Consider the following 15,169-nt stretch of genomic DNA (forward strand, 5'->3'; position numbering starts at 1 on the left):
TACCTGTAGTATCATTTTTCAAAACCCTCAGAATATATACCAAGAGTGAACCCTAACGTAAATGATAAGCTTTGAATGAGTATCACTTACCAATGTAGTTTCATCAATTGTAACAAATGCACTGCTCTGGTGGGGAATGATAATAATGGGAAAGGCTATGACAAGTGGGAATAAGGATATATGGGAAATCTCTGCAGCTTCTGCTCAACAGTGCTGTGAACCCAAAACTGTCTAAAAAATAAAGCCCATTAAAAATTAATATATTAAGAAATGAATCTATCTGTGGACATACTTAATTTTTAATGCTGACTTACAATTTTAACATTTTACCAGTCTGCTATTTAAGCAAAACTATAACATGCGCTATTTCTGCAGTAAAAAAATTAGCAAAATGCTAAAATTACCATGAAAGATGCATAGGTGAACATTTAAAACTTCCTTAATGCAACACAATTTTAACATTCAATAGTAAATGCCCAATGGTATCTAAAAAATTATGTCAATCAACTGCTCTCTTTGCATATGAAATGAATATGGAAACAAAAAAGTAATTGCAGCAAATAGACTGATACATCATTATAATATCAATGGGGTTGAAACAGGCCTCTAGTTACCTCTTCCACTATTATTTTGAATAAGATTTTTAAATTATTTATAAACAAATTAAGAATGGTTGAAAAACCTTATTATTTACAGTTTTGGAGTTAGGACTAAAGGGATCAAAATGAAATATACTGATTTCTGGCAATTCTTTAGAATGGCTTTTGGTATATAAATATGCTTTTAAATAAACTACTTGCTCAATCTATTATGAAATACAGTAATAAACAACAGTGGTCTGGGTTAAAGATACAAGAAGGAACATTCTCACATGTCAAGTAAAAATCTTTTACCCAAGTGTCCACTCTCAGATGCTTAATGGCTAAGATCTTTTCTCAAGAATAATAAAGTGAATTTTAAAAGAAAAATACAACACTTTAAAAAAAATAAGGGTTTAAAGACTGAATAAATGAAAAAATCTGTTCCAACATTTTTTCTCCTTTTCAAAAGACAAAAAGGAAAAATATACAAAAGGAAAGCAATTTAGCAGAAGTACTGCAATAGCTGATGCCACTAGATTTATAGTCACCTTTGGCAGGGTACTGCTGTGAAAAAGCAGAGGTACTGCTATTACAAAAAAAGACTATGTACTTTCAAGAAAGGATAGGATTAATCACTCTTCAACAGACAACCTCACCAGGAAAAGCATTAAAGTTCTAGATAGCATTTGCTGAAAGAAACACATGAACAGAAAGTACTATAAAACATATTTTAAGCATATCTTAATTTTCAAGTGAAGATTATCATAAAAACAAAAACATCAGCTATTCTTAAAAACCTCTATATTCACCCCTATTTTCAGTGAATCTAAGTTATTGTAGAACAATTCTTATTTTTAAATCATAGTACCAATAAATACAAAGAGTTATGTTCAGCATGTCATCTTTCATTTATCTTATTAGAGGCCCAGTGCATGAAAATTCATGCACTGGAAGGGGGGGGTGTCCCTCAGCCTGGCCTGCCTCCTCTCACAGTCCAGGATCCCTCAGAGGCAGGAGGCAACTCGGCAGTCAGGAGAAGGCAATGCCTGCATCACATCTCTGCTGCTGCCACTGCTGGCAATGCAAAGCTAGGCCAACCCTGGTTACCTGAGCCTCAGGTGGCCCTGGGCAGCTGGGCAGCTGCCATCTGAGGCTTGCCTGTGCCTCAGGCTGGTCCTGGGCAGCTGAGGAGCTAAAGGGACTGGGGGGACTCTGGAGGCATGCTTGTGGGGCGGGCCTAGCCGTGCCATGTGACTGCTGCCCTGACAGGGCTGAGGGGACTGGGCGCTGCCATCTTGTGGCTGAGGGCACCGCCATCTTTGAGGGTGTGGCACCAATTAGCATATTCCCTCCTTATTGGCTGTGGGCGCCGCCATCTTTGTGAGGGCGTGATGGTCAATTAGCATATTCCCTCTTTATTAGATAGGATATAACTTCCAAAAGGACTAATACCAATTGGAGAAATGGAATCACGCAAAAATCAGCCTTACCTACTGAATAAAATTGTATCTACATTTACTGCTACTGGAAAATGATGCAGTGAATAACTATAAAAATTTTTCAAAAACTGGATATAATTTGTTTATAATTAAAGTACCATTCACATTCATTTCAAAAGGGAAATGCAATATATCTGATTCTAAAGAAGGTAATCATGTGCCTGAATTTGTTTCTAGGCACTTTCTGTCTTTTTAAAAAATATATTATTTACTTTTCAGGTCAATTTCTTTCACAAATGAAAATGAATTATTTTATCAACATTTGCAAACATCTAAAATATCACAATGTTTTAATAAAATGCTTACTTTTAAAGATGAAAGTGAATTCTAACTAGATCAACATATCTTTATGTAATATTAATGAAAATATTAGGAATAATCTACAAATCCAAATGTATTTTTAATTAAAACTAGGAAGTAAAGGTCACAAACTGAATAATTCAATAATAGAATTAATCACTGAACTGCTTCCAAAGAATGCCTAATTAACCAAATTTATTATCAAATTAATTAGAATTCACACACACAAAAATAATGCCTTTCACAAGATCAAAAAACACTTAGGAAATTTTGATTTGGTATGCAGTGGTACTATGTAGCATGAAGAATTACTGATTCTGCTCTGGCTGATGTGGCTCAATGGTTAGTTGCCCCTTGACGGTACCTGGGTTGCAGGTTCAATCTCAGGCCCCAGTCAGGGCTGTAGCAGGAGGCAACCAATCAATATTTCTCACATCGGTATTTCTCTCTCTCTCCCTTCCCTTCCACTCTCTGTAAAAGCAATGAAAATATATATATCCTCCAGTGAAGACTAACAACAAAAAAAAAAGAAAGAAATTACTGTTCTATCTTAAAATATTTTTCTATTTATGAGGAAAATTAAATTTATACTGATGTGTAAGTGTAATTTATGAAACTATAAATACATTAGTAGTAATTCCTTTCTAAGCTTTCGTCTCCACACATAATTAAAAATACATATTTTTATTGATTTCAAAGAAGGGAGGGGGGAGAGAGAGAGATAGAAACACCAATGATGAGAGAATCATTGATCAGCTGCCTCCTGCACACCCCCACTGAGGATTGAGCTTGCAACCTGGACATGTGCCCTGGCCTGGAATCAAACCTGGGACTCTTCAACCTGGGATCCTTCAGTCCGCAAGCCGAGGCTCTATATCCACTGAGCCAAACTAGCAAGGGCTCCATACATAATTTAAAAGCAGCACAGACTGGTAAACTAAAGCAAGGACTGACAAATTTAGAGCTTGAGAGTGAAATCCAGCCCACTGTCTGAATTTATAAATAAAGTTTTATTGAAATTATCTGCATTCCTTCCTTCACATTATTGACTATGACTGTTTTTATGGTACACTGGCAGAGTTCAATAGTTGTATCAAAAACTATAAAGCCAAACTAAAAAGTTGCTGACTAGTGAATTATAGATTAAAATCTTCATTATTTTAAATGCATGCCCATACCCACCCTTCTTTTATATTATCTTTAGTAGAGGACATATTTAATTGATCATTTTAAGAATCTATAGTCATTAGTTTTGATTTTATAATGATATACTAACTACTGTCTGGTTTCTGGACTCTTGTATGGCAGAGGATACTGGTTGATTCTGAAACTGCATTGCATCTTCTCAAATGCTGTAATGTTTCTAACGGTTCATCTTAAAATACCACTCAATATTACAGCTATAATTTCTAAAAGATCTAACTTTAGCTATTTAATATCTGTGTGATATTACTTATAAAGAATTATAATAGATTTTAAAAGCAAAATTATGGGGGGGGAAATTGCTACATGGGTGGAAGTAGGTATGAAATTCAAATAAAAATGCATCACAAAGGCACTGGGATTTAGATGAGAATTATTTTAACAGGGAAAAATATATTCTAGACTTAAGAAAATCTCTAAAGACATGGCTCACTGTGGGTCACTGAGTAGTGAGGAGAAACTATGTCAACAATTTCTTCCCCTGCTACCTCCCTTAGTCTACCTTCCATTCATATTCCATAAAGAAAAAAAAGCTACACAACAAATAGAGCTATCACCCAAATTTTCTTTCAAATGAAACACAAGAAAATGAGAGATTAAAGCAAACGGGATTGCTAAATCCAAAAGTGGATAATATCTTGATAGTAAATTCTTCAAAAACATTAAAAATCATAACATGATATATTAAGATCACTAACTGTCTTTACTGTGGCAAATAAAACTTAGAAATAGATTCAAACCAACATACCAAATGATCATACAGAAACCTGAGTATCTTTATAGGTAGAAGTCTGAGTAAATAAATAGGAAGATACTATTTCTTCTCCTTAGAATGACCTACTTCACATGTGACTAAGGGAAGAGAGAAGTATCAAGTACCATTCAATCAAATCAAGAATCACTTTGTTTTGCTTCCCAAAAAGTTCTGTAGTACTAGGATATGTTTAAAAACTCTCTTAACAAAAGGCATTCAGCCGAAACTGGTTTGGCTCAGTGGATAGAGCGTCAGTCTGCGGACTGAAAGGTCCCGGGTTCGGTTCCGGTCAAGGGCATGTACATTGGTTGCGGGCATGTACATTGGTTGCGGGCACATCCCCAGTAGGGGGTGTGCAAGAGGCAGGTGATGGATGATTCTCTCTCATCGATGTTTCTAACTCTCTATCCCTCTCTCTTCCTCTCTGTAAAAAAATCAATAAAATATATTTAAAAAAAAAAAAAAAAGACATTCAATATACAAGGTAGTACATAGTAAAATGCTCCTTTCTCTATGTCATTTTGTTATATTTTTAAACAGACAGACATCTGTTTAGGCCAAGCCAAATACATTTCATTAATCTGCAATCCTAAAATACTGATACTCTCTGATAGTAATGACATGCCAACTCAGGACAGGCAATTCTCATTTAAATATTATAAAACAAATCAATACTGACACTCTGGTTACTAATTTTCTTCTTGTAAACAATGTGTCACTTCCAATGCTTAAAGTTAAGCTTTGGTTGTCTTTATTTGCCTTTATCTTTTTTTTTTTATTGATACTCACTCTTAAAGACCAATTATTTACATGTGCATTGCCAGTTACTACTATTCCAGTTATTATACAATTACCAAATTTAGCATGAAATCACATACCATCAATTCAAAAAAGATAGTTATGGTACTAAACCTCTTACATCAAAATTATTAAAACGAAGTGATTAGAAACCCAGTATGTATTATTTGTAAGTAATTTCATTTTAATTTGATATTCTGACCGGTAATACTCAAGAAAGAAAACTTTGGTTAATAGTATTTTTAAATCTCCTAAGTTTCCTGTCATAATGAGACCTTTTCTATTAAACAGGAGTACACCTTTATCCATGGCTTCACTTTCCATGGTTTCAATTACCCATGGTCAATTTTGGTTCAAAAATATTAAATAGAAAATTCTAGAAATAATCAATTCATAAATTTTAAATAGCACACTGTTCTGAGGAGTGTGATAAAAATTTCACACAATGCCTACATCATTCACTTCATCTCATCACCAAGGCACTGTATCATCTCACATTATCATAAAAAGAAGGGTAAGTACAGTACAATGAAGTACAGTACAATCAGATTATTTGAAAGACCACATTCACATTAACTTTTATTACAGTATATTGTTGTAATTGTTCTATTTAATATTAGTTATTATTGTTAATCTCTTACTATACCTAATTTATAAATTAAATGTCATGATAGGTCTGCACGGATAGGAAAAGCATAGTCTATTCTGGAATGATCTGCAGTTTTAGGCACCCACTATGCGCATCTCTTATGCATAAGGGGGACTACTATGCAAAGAAAATGCAACAGCTCATCATCTTTGTATTCAATGTGAGCTGCTATTTCAACAACAAAAAATGTGTTTTTTACATGCTTTTTCCTGTTCCCTTTTATAAACCAAGGTTTACACTTGTGCACCTACTAACTTGGATTATGAATGCAGTCAACATATACAAAGGAAAGGGACCCACAGTGGGAAGGAGTCCAACACTTCCTCCTCTTTAACAGGTTCTCAGTACAACCAAAAGACTACTCTAGACAAAGATGGTCCAGAACATACCAAATCCTTCTCAGAAAAAGAAATTCAAGATCAGAGATGTCAGAACTCTTAGAAATCAGTCATCCCAATTTCATTTTACAGGAAACAAAAGCCCCAAGATTTTTCACTTATCCAAAATTAGTCTGAAGACTAGAACACAAATCATCTAATGTCAAAGTAATTCTTCCAAAATCTCCTTACCTTTTCCCTTCAGGATGGTAATGTTAGGTTATATAATTTTAAAAGCAAATTATACTGGAAAACACACACACACACACACACACACACACACACAAAGAGAATGCCAAACAAAAATAAAAACTCATTTTACTTAAAGCAGAAAGGCTTATCAAGCACAGACTTGGTTCCCTAATAACTAACATATACCTTTTCAATTCCATTCAGATTGTATCACACATTGTTTCCCTCCACAAGAAATTCACTGCAAAATAACTGCTTCCACACAGACATTACTTCTGGTGGTTTCTCGAGTAGGATGTGTCTAACCCTCACCTCCTGCTGCAGTAATCCACGCCAAGAATCACAACCTATAGCGACACAGTACTTACTCTTCCTTTTATACAAAGCCCTCTTAAATGAAGAACTAAGAATAGAGAAGTAAAAGGAATGCAAAGTCCTAGCTAGAATTCCAAATGACTAGAATTCTTCTCTGAACAAAAAGGATGGTGGGAAAAAAGACTAGATTAAAAATTTGGCTAAATTCAAGCCACAGTTTCACTTTTAACTACTTTGAACAAGAATCATATTTCCAAATCTTTTTTCTATTTTAATTATGTTTTCTAAAATAAAATAAGCAGCATTCACACATTTTAATGCTATTTTACAACTGCAAAATCATTAAACAATCATTATTTATCATCTACTATGTGTAACAAACTTTCATATATATGATTATATTATATCTAAATAGAAATTTTGTAAGCTTGTGACTGAGAATGATACCATCTTTAAGACACACTTTAAGAGAAAAACAATACTTTTTAAGACCTTTTACTCAAAAATTGTAACAGCTACAAAAATAGTTTTCCTACACACTGCTTCTCTGTAATTATTTGCTGATATAAATGAAGGACCTGAAAATTAAAACCACAGGAAAAAAACCTCATTAGTAACAATATCATCTACTGAATATTCACCAAAACTCCCTACGCGGCCTTACAAGTGACACACACACATTATTACATTTAATCCTGACGCTACTTCATGAGCTAGGTAGGGTTATTATTCCTTTGTAACTGAAGAACTTGGGCTAAGTGCAGTGGTTCTCAGCCAGGAGCTCCTGGAAGTCTTTGGGGAGGTTTGGGGTGCTACACTGACAGCTGAGGCAATCCTGGCATTTAGTAGGTGGGAGCCAGGGCACTTACACAGCCTGCAATGTGCTGGACAAACCCACAGAATAATCCAGCCCAAAATGCTATACCACTACTGAGCGACACTTACTGAGGATAAATGGACAGAGCCAAAGAGCTAATAGTGTCTTTAAACTAGTTTGATTCAATAGCAAAATCAAAAAAATCACTAGGACCCACCCAAAAGAAAATCAAATATAAAAGCTTATCAAATTCTCATACTAATGTAAGTCGTCTAGGTTACCTTCTCAAAATGGCAAAATGACAAAAAAGATGACATACTTACAAACATTACTCTGGCACCCTCTTTACCAGGTTTTCCATTTGTCTTGTAATTGCCTCAGTATATTTGCAAAACTTTATCATCATCCTTAATTACTCCAAGATGTTATAGAAAGGAGTCATCAAGTCCTCCTCCAGTTCCCATTCTACTAACCCTGTTTTATATCCATTTTACTACCAATATGGGTTAATAGTTACATATGAAGTCTCACTTAGTCTATTCTTTTCCTCCTTGGCACCACCACCCATCAATCACCCTAAAAATCATACTGTTTTCCTGTCAGCATCTCCTTATTTAACTACAATGATTCCTCACTGAACAACACTCTGATAATGGTAGTTTTCAAGGTTCTCCACCAACTGGCTCCTATTTTCCCACCAACTCAATTAGAATCACTATTTCAAAGAGTCTCTTTAGTACTGCTCTAAATTACCATGATAATTCCCTTTTCTCTACTTTTGTCAACACAGTTTGCCTAGAATAATTTTCCCATTCCTTCTTCTCTGCTATTCAGAATACTTGTTAGTGTGTAGGTGTCATCAAATACAATGAATTTACCTGTAATGTAACTTAGTGTAATGTCAGTAGACCTCTAAATAATTATTTAACTTCAATTACTTTTATCTAGTTCTAGTCCTACAGTTAGGACTAGAAACTTCTTGAAGGTAAAAATCACATAATCTTTTCTTCTGAATATTCACATAGACCAATCACAGAGTTATTTCTTGAAGAAATCATGAACAGCACCTTTGTTTTATCTTATGTTTCTTTTAATTTTTTTTATGTGAGAGAACTCAATTGGTTGCCTCCTGCAGGAGCCTGGACCAGGGCCCAGGCTGGGGAGGAGCCTGAATCAAAATATGTGCTCTTGATCATAACCAAACCCGGGACCGTTTGGTCCACAGGCCGATGCTCTATCCACTGAGCAAAACTGGCTAGGGCTGTACCTTCATTTTAAAAGTGGGAGGAAAAAACTAATTCAAGAACACATAATTCTTTGGTAATGAGAACTAGAATTCAGATTACAATTTGTAATCTGATGTTAATGCTTAATATATGCTTGTTAAACAAACTCCAAGGTACATTACTAGAAATGCTTTCATTCTTTAGCTAGAATCTTGTTTACCCTTGTTCATATAAGAATAGATAATTATTTTACCCCAATAGTTAATTGTTGGTTTTTGTTTGTTTGTTTGTTTTTACTTTTCAATTACAGTTGACATATTAGTCTCAGGTATACAACTTATGAAGTGATCACCCCACAAGCCACATCTGACATCATACATAGATATTACGATAATATTGGCTATGTTGTCCATTATCCCAATAGTTTTGATGTCTAGATTACTTGTAAAAATCAAACTGTTCCTATTTCTATATGGCAAAAAGAGAACTAATATAATGAAATCACATCACTATTATATGATGTATTATATAAAATATGCTTTCCTGCTTCCTATCAATGAGTACATTCCAACCACATATTCTCTCTAGAAGCCAAGAAGGTTGAACATAAAGCATGTTTATAAGTGGAATCATCAGTCATTTGCTATACATTAATGCAGCAAATGCATAAATTTATCTTGTCTCATTATCACATATAAGGATTCAGATTTTCACTAATTGTCTATAAATATGAGATATCAGATGTAACTTTCTTCATCTTTTTCTTTTTTTAACTTCAACGTAGATCAATATAGGTTAGTCCCTCAACATTTCGGAAGACCTTTTTTACTCAAATCAGATATGCATTTCAAATGGCCCTACAGATATACATTTCAAATGGCCCATCAGATATACATTTCTAATAGCCCTAATTCTATTTCTGAATATATCTCCTACTTTTTGCTCCACAAGTAAAGACTTTATCTAGAAGTATATTTCTACTCTAAAGATATCTTTTAAGACAAATATACTGCAGGCTACCAGTGTCTAATATGAGGAGAAAATAAAGACAAGATTAAAATAAATAAATAAATAAATAAATAAATAAATAAATAACAATTTCAGTAAAGAAAAACACAAAAGAGCAACAGAATTAATTTGTAATAAGTCTGCATATTATATCAATTTAAAGCTGTAAAATTAGGAACTAAAATTTAACCTGTCTACTTTTGAAAAGAAAGAAGGGAAAATAACATCTTAAAACACATATGCAGAAATTAGATAAAAATAAAAAGGTCTTAGTAATTTCCTATAAGTCAAAGCCATAATAAATAAAGCTCATAAGCTGATCTGCTACTTAAACTTAACAGAAGAAATGATTAAATGGCATTACTGGTAGACAAAACAATTTACCATTCATATAAATCTTTTTTTTTAAAAAAGGGGAAGGGAATAGAAATATATTTGGTAAACAGTTTTTCAGACTTCATTCTAAATACAGTAAAACAGGTTCTAAAAAAATTTAGTCTAATTTGTAAACTATAATTACAGATTCATTTACACTCACACAGTATTTAACTATTAAAAATATGTATAAGCAAAAATCATACACAAGTAATTATTTTGGACACTTGATCCTTGCTTTTATTTGGCAATTAGATCTAGGCCTAATATTTTAAATCCTCCCCTGTGTCAACGTGCTAATTACTCAGATTCATTAGGGGCAAAAGTCTTGTCTAAGAAAAATATTTGGTTTTATTAAATTCAGCCTTGCTGGTGGTATTCACTTCAATTATGTTAAATTACAAGAGGGAACAGATTGGTTGTTAAAAAATAGTAATTTATTTACCATGAGAAAACTGAGAGTGCACTGGGAAAATAGTTAAAATTCAACCCCTTTAAAAGAAAAGCAAAATAATCTAAAAATAGATTTAATTCAACTTCTTTTTTAGTCCAGTGACGATACTCTTTTGAGGAAAAAAAATCTGCTTTCAGTTCTAAACAATGCATGTAGATCCAACAAAGCACTATTCTTGTCACTATATAGAGTTTTACTGAACTCTTAGCACCCACACTGTCAGAAATTAATTCTATTCCCATCAACCCTAAACTAGAAGGAATTGATCATTGAGTTTAGAAGTAAAAATCTCTGGACAATTGAAGCCCAAAATATTCTAGACTAAACTATCCAGATATTTGGGCAAGAGCCCTTTATACAAACAATTTAGAAATTCACAGAATTTGGATCTTGGCTGGTCAGACCTGACCATTTTAATAGGTATGAGTGCATCACTGATATTTACTATGAATGGTAGTCTTAGTAAGAGTTCAATGGCCCATTTGAAAAAGCTTTCATGATCACTTTAAAGACTGTACACTAATATCAAATGAAACTTGAGACATATTCTGATACCATATATCATACTCCTTGAAATGAAGATTTTTAAAAATGATAAGGAAAAAAACTAATGCAAGTTCCCCTCCCCTTTATCAGGAGCCAGATGTGAGGGGTAAAGCTCCCATTCCTCCATTTGGATGGTTGGTTGATTAGTTTGTTTGTTTTTAATGATAGCTATGCCTAGTGATTTTCTATTTACTTATAACCAACATATTACTTCAATAATATATAGAGAGCAAATATCCTACAGATGACTGAACACAGCATTTCTTTTAAAAATGTTACATTTAACTTTTAAAATAAGGGAATTTAGGTTAAGATGGTTTACTGTTATAGTAAAAGCAAACAAAATTTTAAGTTATATCATTTAAAAGAGGAAATAAGAGGTATTCTGTATTGTTCAGACTTAAAAAAAAATCACCTTAAAGATAAGTAGGTACTTAAAAAAAATATGCTATGACTAAACTTCTACATGACCAGGAAAAATAATTCTCTATACAAATACTTCAGAATTCTGCTAACCTAACAGTTTTTATATAGATAAAATAAATGCAGACTACAAAAAGAAAACATCAAAAGAGTATACTTTCCTATTTGCATTATGTGAAGACAATGCTCTAAAACTTCTGGAAATAGCAACCTTCTATAATCAGTTATATAAAGTGAAGACATTTATCTTCCAATGATTTTTCTAGAGGGACAAGTCAGGAATAGCCAAATTTAAATTTAAACTCTAATTCATTAGAATAATATGTCATAAGTTTAATATCAACCACACACAATATTTTTTAAAAGCAATTAAAAATGTACCCTGTGATACTGTCTTTAAACCTAGTCTTTAAATTGTTCCATTCAATAGACTAGTAGTATAAGTAAATATATCTCCCCTTAGAAACTTCTCTTTGCAAAGGCAGTAAAACTTTAGAACTCTATATGGATGGATGCATGTTTAGCTACTATTAACTGAGAGCTGAGAAAAATCACAGCAACCTATAACCTGAATAAAAGCCAACACCACATGATTTCACATAGTATCTGATCTTTTTTTTTTTTTTAATTAAACAGTAAGAAAAACTGGCAACACAGCAAGACTGAGAATACAATAAAAGTTTAAAAAATGAAATTAGGTGAAAGGATACAGCCTTAAAGCACCAGTCTGAGTTCCCACTGCTAGGATCTTCTGTACAGGATCGAAGGCCAGGGCTGAGGGTTGATAGGGAAATCCATGGCGAACAGTCTAGGGATGGGCAAGTGACATCACACCAACCAAAGCAGCAAGCAAAATTTAAAAACAGAAAAGTCAATAAAGGCATTAGAATCTAAAGCCAATTTTAATGGGTGCAAAAACACATATACATGTACTTACTCCTTTAAAAAAAAAAAAAAACCACTACAAAATGTATACTAAAAAACAAAACAATCACGTAGAACCTGAAACCAACAAAATCTACCCCAGTATTACACTTTAATTTCTGCTTTTCCATAATCTGATATTCTATTGAGAAAAAATCTTACTAATAGTCTATAGTATTATATCTGAGACCAAAGTTCACAGTGGTAAAAAACTCTGCAAATTCATTTAAAAATGCAATTCATGTTTTCTTTCAAGTGTCATAACTTCATCATTAGCTTATTTGAATGCTAATGCAAGTACTTTTAAGGAAAAGCTGTCATATAAGCTAGTCAAAGATCCAGTAAAGCAATTCTCAAACATCTATCCCAACATTTTGCAATTCTAACAGAAGACAGACTTTTGCATGTTGCTACTAAATACTTCATCATTTCAGGGCAATATGGCTTAAAAAATGTCCCTACACACTTTTAAGAAACTCGAGCATTTGATCGCACGGTGTTTACAAGGCAGGCAGGCATCAATACCACGCCAAGTTTGTATTTCTCGTTGAGCAGCTGCTGAATTTAATTCGCTGCATCATTCTTTCGGAATTACAGACCGCTATGGCAACGGCCATGCCATTAGTAGGCCAAAAAAAAATTAAAAAAACACAGTACTAACTTTTTTTCACTAAAACCTAAGGAGGACCCTGTGATCTCACATTTCGAAACCTACTAACATAGTCTAGGAGAAAAGTGATGAGCAAATTATCTCGCTGAACAGGTTTGGCTTTTTGACAAACAACATTCATCAGGCACTGACTGCTTCCACGGGGTGGAAAAACTTCAAAGTTGGTGAATTACATTAAAAAAATGCCTGCATGTTAAGTAAGACTGTTCATTAAGAACATACGGATTAAAGATCAGTATAATAGGTTGGAAACCGCCTTGAATGATTGCTGCCTGGGACAGCGGAGGGAGGAGGGGGGGGGGTAAAAATTAAAGAAAAGGTTTAAGATGATGTAAATCTCCAAAAACCAAACCCCAAACCATCAAGCAAACGTTTGCCTGAGGATGCATGACTATTATTCTAGTTCCCTAGCACTCCCCCCCTGCGAGCACCGCGCTGCCCCCGGAAGAGAAGCCGGCCGGCCGGCGGGCTGCACGGAGGGAGCCGTTCACCTTGCAGAGCTGGAAGTGCTCGGACTGGAGCGTCTCCTGGATCTCGGGCTCCCGGCTCCCCGGCGTGTGCTGCTGCGGCGGCGGCTGCTGCGAGGCCGAGGACGAGCCGGCGGTCAGGCCGTCCAGCACCTTCCTGATGTTGAATTTCCTCATGGTCTCGGCGGGGCTGGCCCGCGCGGCCCGCGAGGGGCGGCCAGGGGCGTCCCCGGGCGGGAGGAGCGAGCCCGGGCGGAGGGCGGCTTCCGCGGAGGCGCCGGGGGAGCGGGGGCGAGCGGGAGTGTGCGGGGACCGGAGGCAGCAGCTGCGGAGAAGCTAGAGACGATCCAAACAGGAAATACGGCGACGGCGCTGCCAGAGCAGCCCAGGCGGCGACCCTCTCTCTTCCTCCGCGGCCGCCGCCGCCGCCGCCTTCGCCTCGCCCCGCGGCCCGGCGGCCCCGCAGTGGCGGCGGCGCCCCGAGCGCTCGGCCGGCCTCACCTGGCCGCGGGCGGCCCCTGCGCCGCGCCGCCGCCCCGGCTCGCCCCCGCCGCCGCCGCCGCCGCCGCGGCCATGGCCCGCGCGGCCCCCGCTCCCCGCCCGCCCCGGCCCCCGCGGTCCCCCGGCGCTGCCTCTCGCTCCGGCCGCCGCTCCTGCTCCTCCTCCTCCTCCTCCGGGGGTCGCCGGCTCTCGGTCCGCAGCAGCCGCTCGGCCTCCCCGCCGCTCAGCGCCTCTGCCGCCGCCCGCCCGGCATCGCACGCAGAGCGCCCGGGGTGGGTCCCCGCGCTCGCCGCCTCGCTCCGCCTCGCCCGCCCGCCCGCTGCCGCGGGACCGTCCCGCCCTCGCTGCTTCGGAGCCCGGCTGCCTGCCTCCTCCTCCGGCGCCTTGAGCCGCCCGCGCTCCCGCCCGGCCGCTCCCTCTCGCCGCCGACTGGGAGGCTCGGCGCACGGCACTAACGCCCGCCGAGCAGCAGCGGGGCCGCGGGAACAGCGCCGGCGGCGGCGGCGGCAGCGGGGCCTCCGCGGAGCGGGGCTGCTGAGCATGCGCACGCCCCCCCCTCCCCGCACCCCCTTTCCCTCCCCCGAGGGAGGGGAGCCGGGGCTGAAATGATCCTCCGCTACAATCCCGGACCGCAGCTACCACTCTCCCGCCCCACCCGCCCCGCCAGGGTATGCAGCTGCTGCCCCTGCAGCTGGGGGTAGTAAAAATGGGGACTTTTTTTTTTTTTTTTTTTTTTTTTTTTAAGCAGCAGGAAACCTTTCTTTCCAATTCGGTCTTTAAAGCGGGGTTTATGCTCTCCCCCTTTAAAGGGGTACATACACACTCCTCCCGGCTGCGGGCTGCAATATTATTGCTGTGACTTTATGGATGGTCTTTGTTTTGGATTGATTTGGATTTAGTATGCGGGGGGGGGGGGAGCGACTTGGCAACGATTATGTAGCAAGAGGAGAATGACAGATTTTTAAATGCACTAGGAAAGGAGATAAACCTAAAAAAAGGGGGGGGGGGCGGGTGTCATTTCTTTCCTGAAATTGTGGGTGGGATTAAAGAGTGGCCACGGCAGGGCCAGGTAGCTGCTGGAATGGAATAA

General features: G+C 37.7%; 1 protein-coding gene across 4 annotated transcripts in view; it reads right to left on the reverse strand.

The window, feature by feature from the left end:
* STXBP5 (syntaxin binding protein 5) overlaps window positions 1-14,558 on the reverse strand; it is a 125,448-nt gene extending 110,890 nt beyond the window's left edge. Inside the window, exons 1-2 of one of the 4 annotated variants that reach the window (XM_084889291.1) lie at window positions 13,603-14,558; window positions 12,228-12,325 (exon numbers count right to left, since the gene is read on the reverse strand). In XM_084889291.1, the coding sequence (XP_084745417.1) occupies window positions 12,228-12,325; window positions 13,603-13,755 (251 nt within the window). In that variant the 5' untranslated portion in view covers window positions 13,756-14,558. The remainder of the gene's footprint in view (window positions 1-12,227; window positions 12,326-13,602) is intronic. The other 3 variants (XM_084889292.1, XM_084889294.1, XM_084889293.1) reach the window with 3 other exon arrangements.
* Window positions 14,559-15,169: the final 611 nt, after the last annotated feature.

The sequence above is a fragment of the Pipistrellus hanaki genome (genome assembly GCF_964339955.1).
Source record: "Pipistrellus hanaki genome assembly, chromosome: 7".
Lineage (NCBI taxonomy): Eukaryota > Metazoa > Chordata > Mammalia > Chiroptera > Vespertilionidae > Pipistrellus > Pipistrellus hanaki.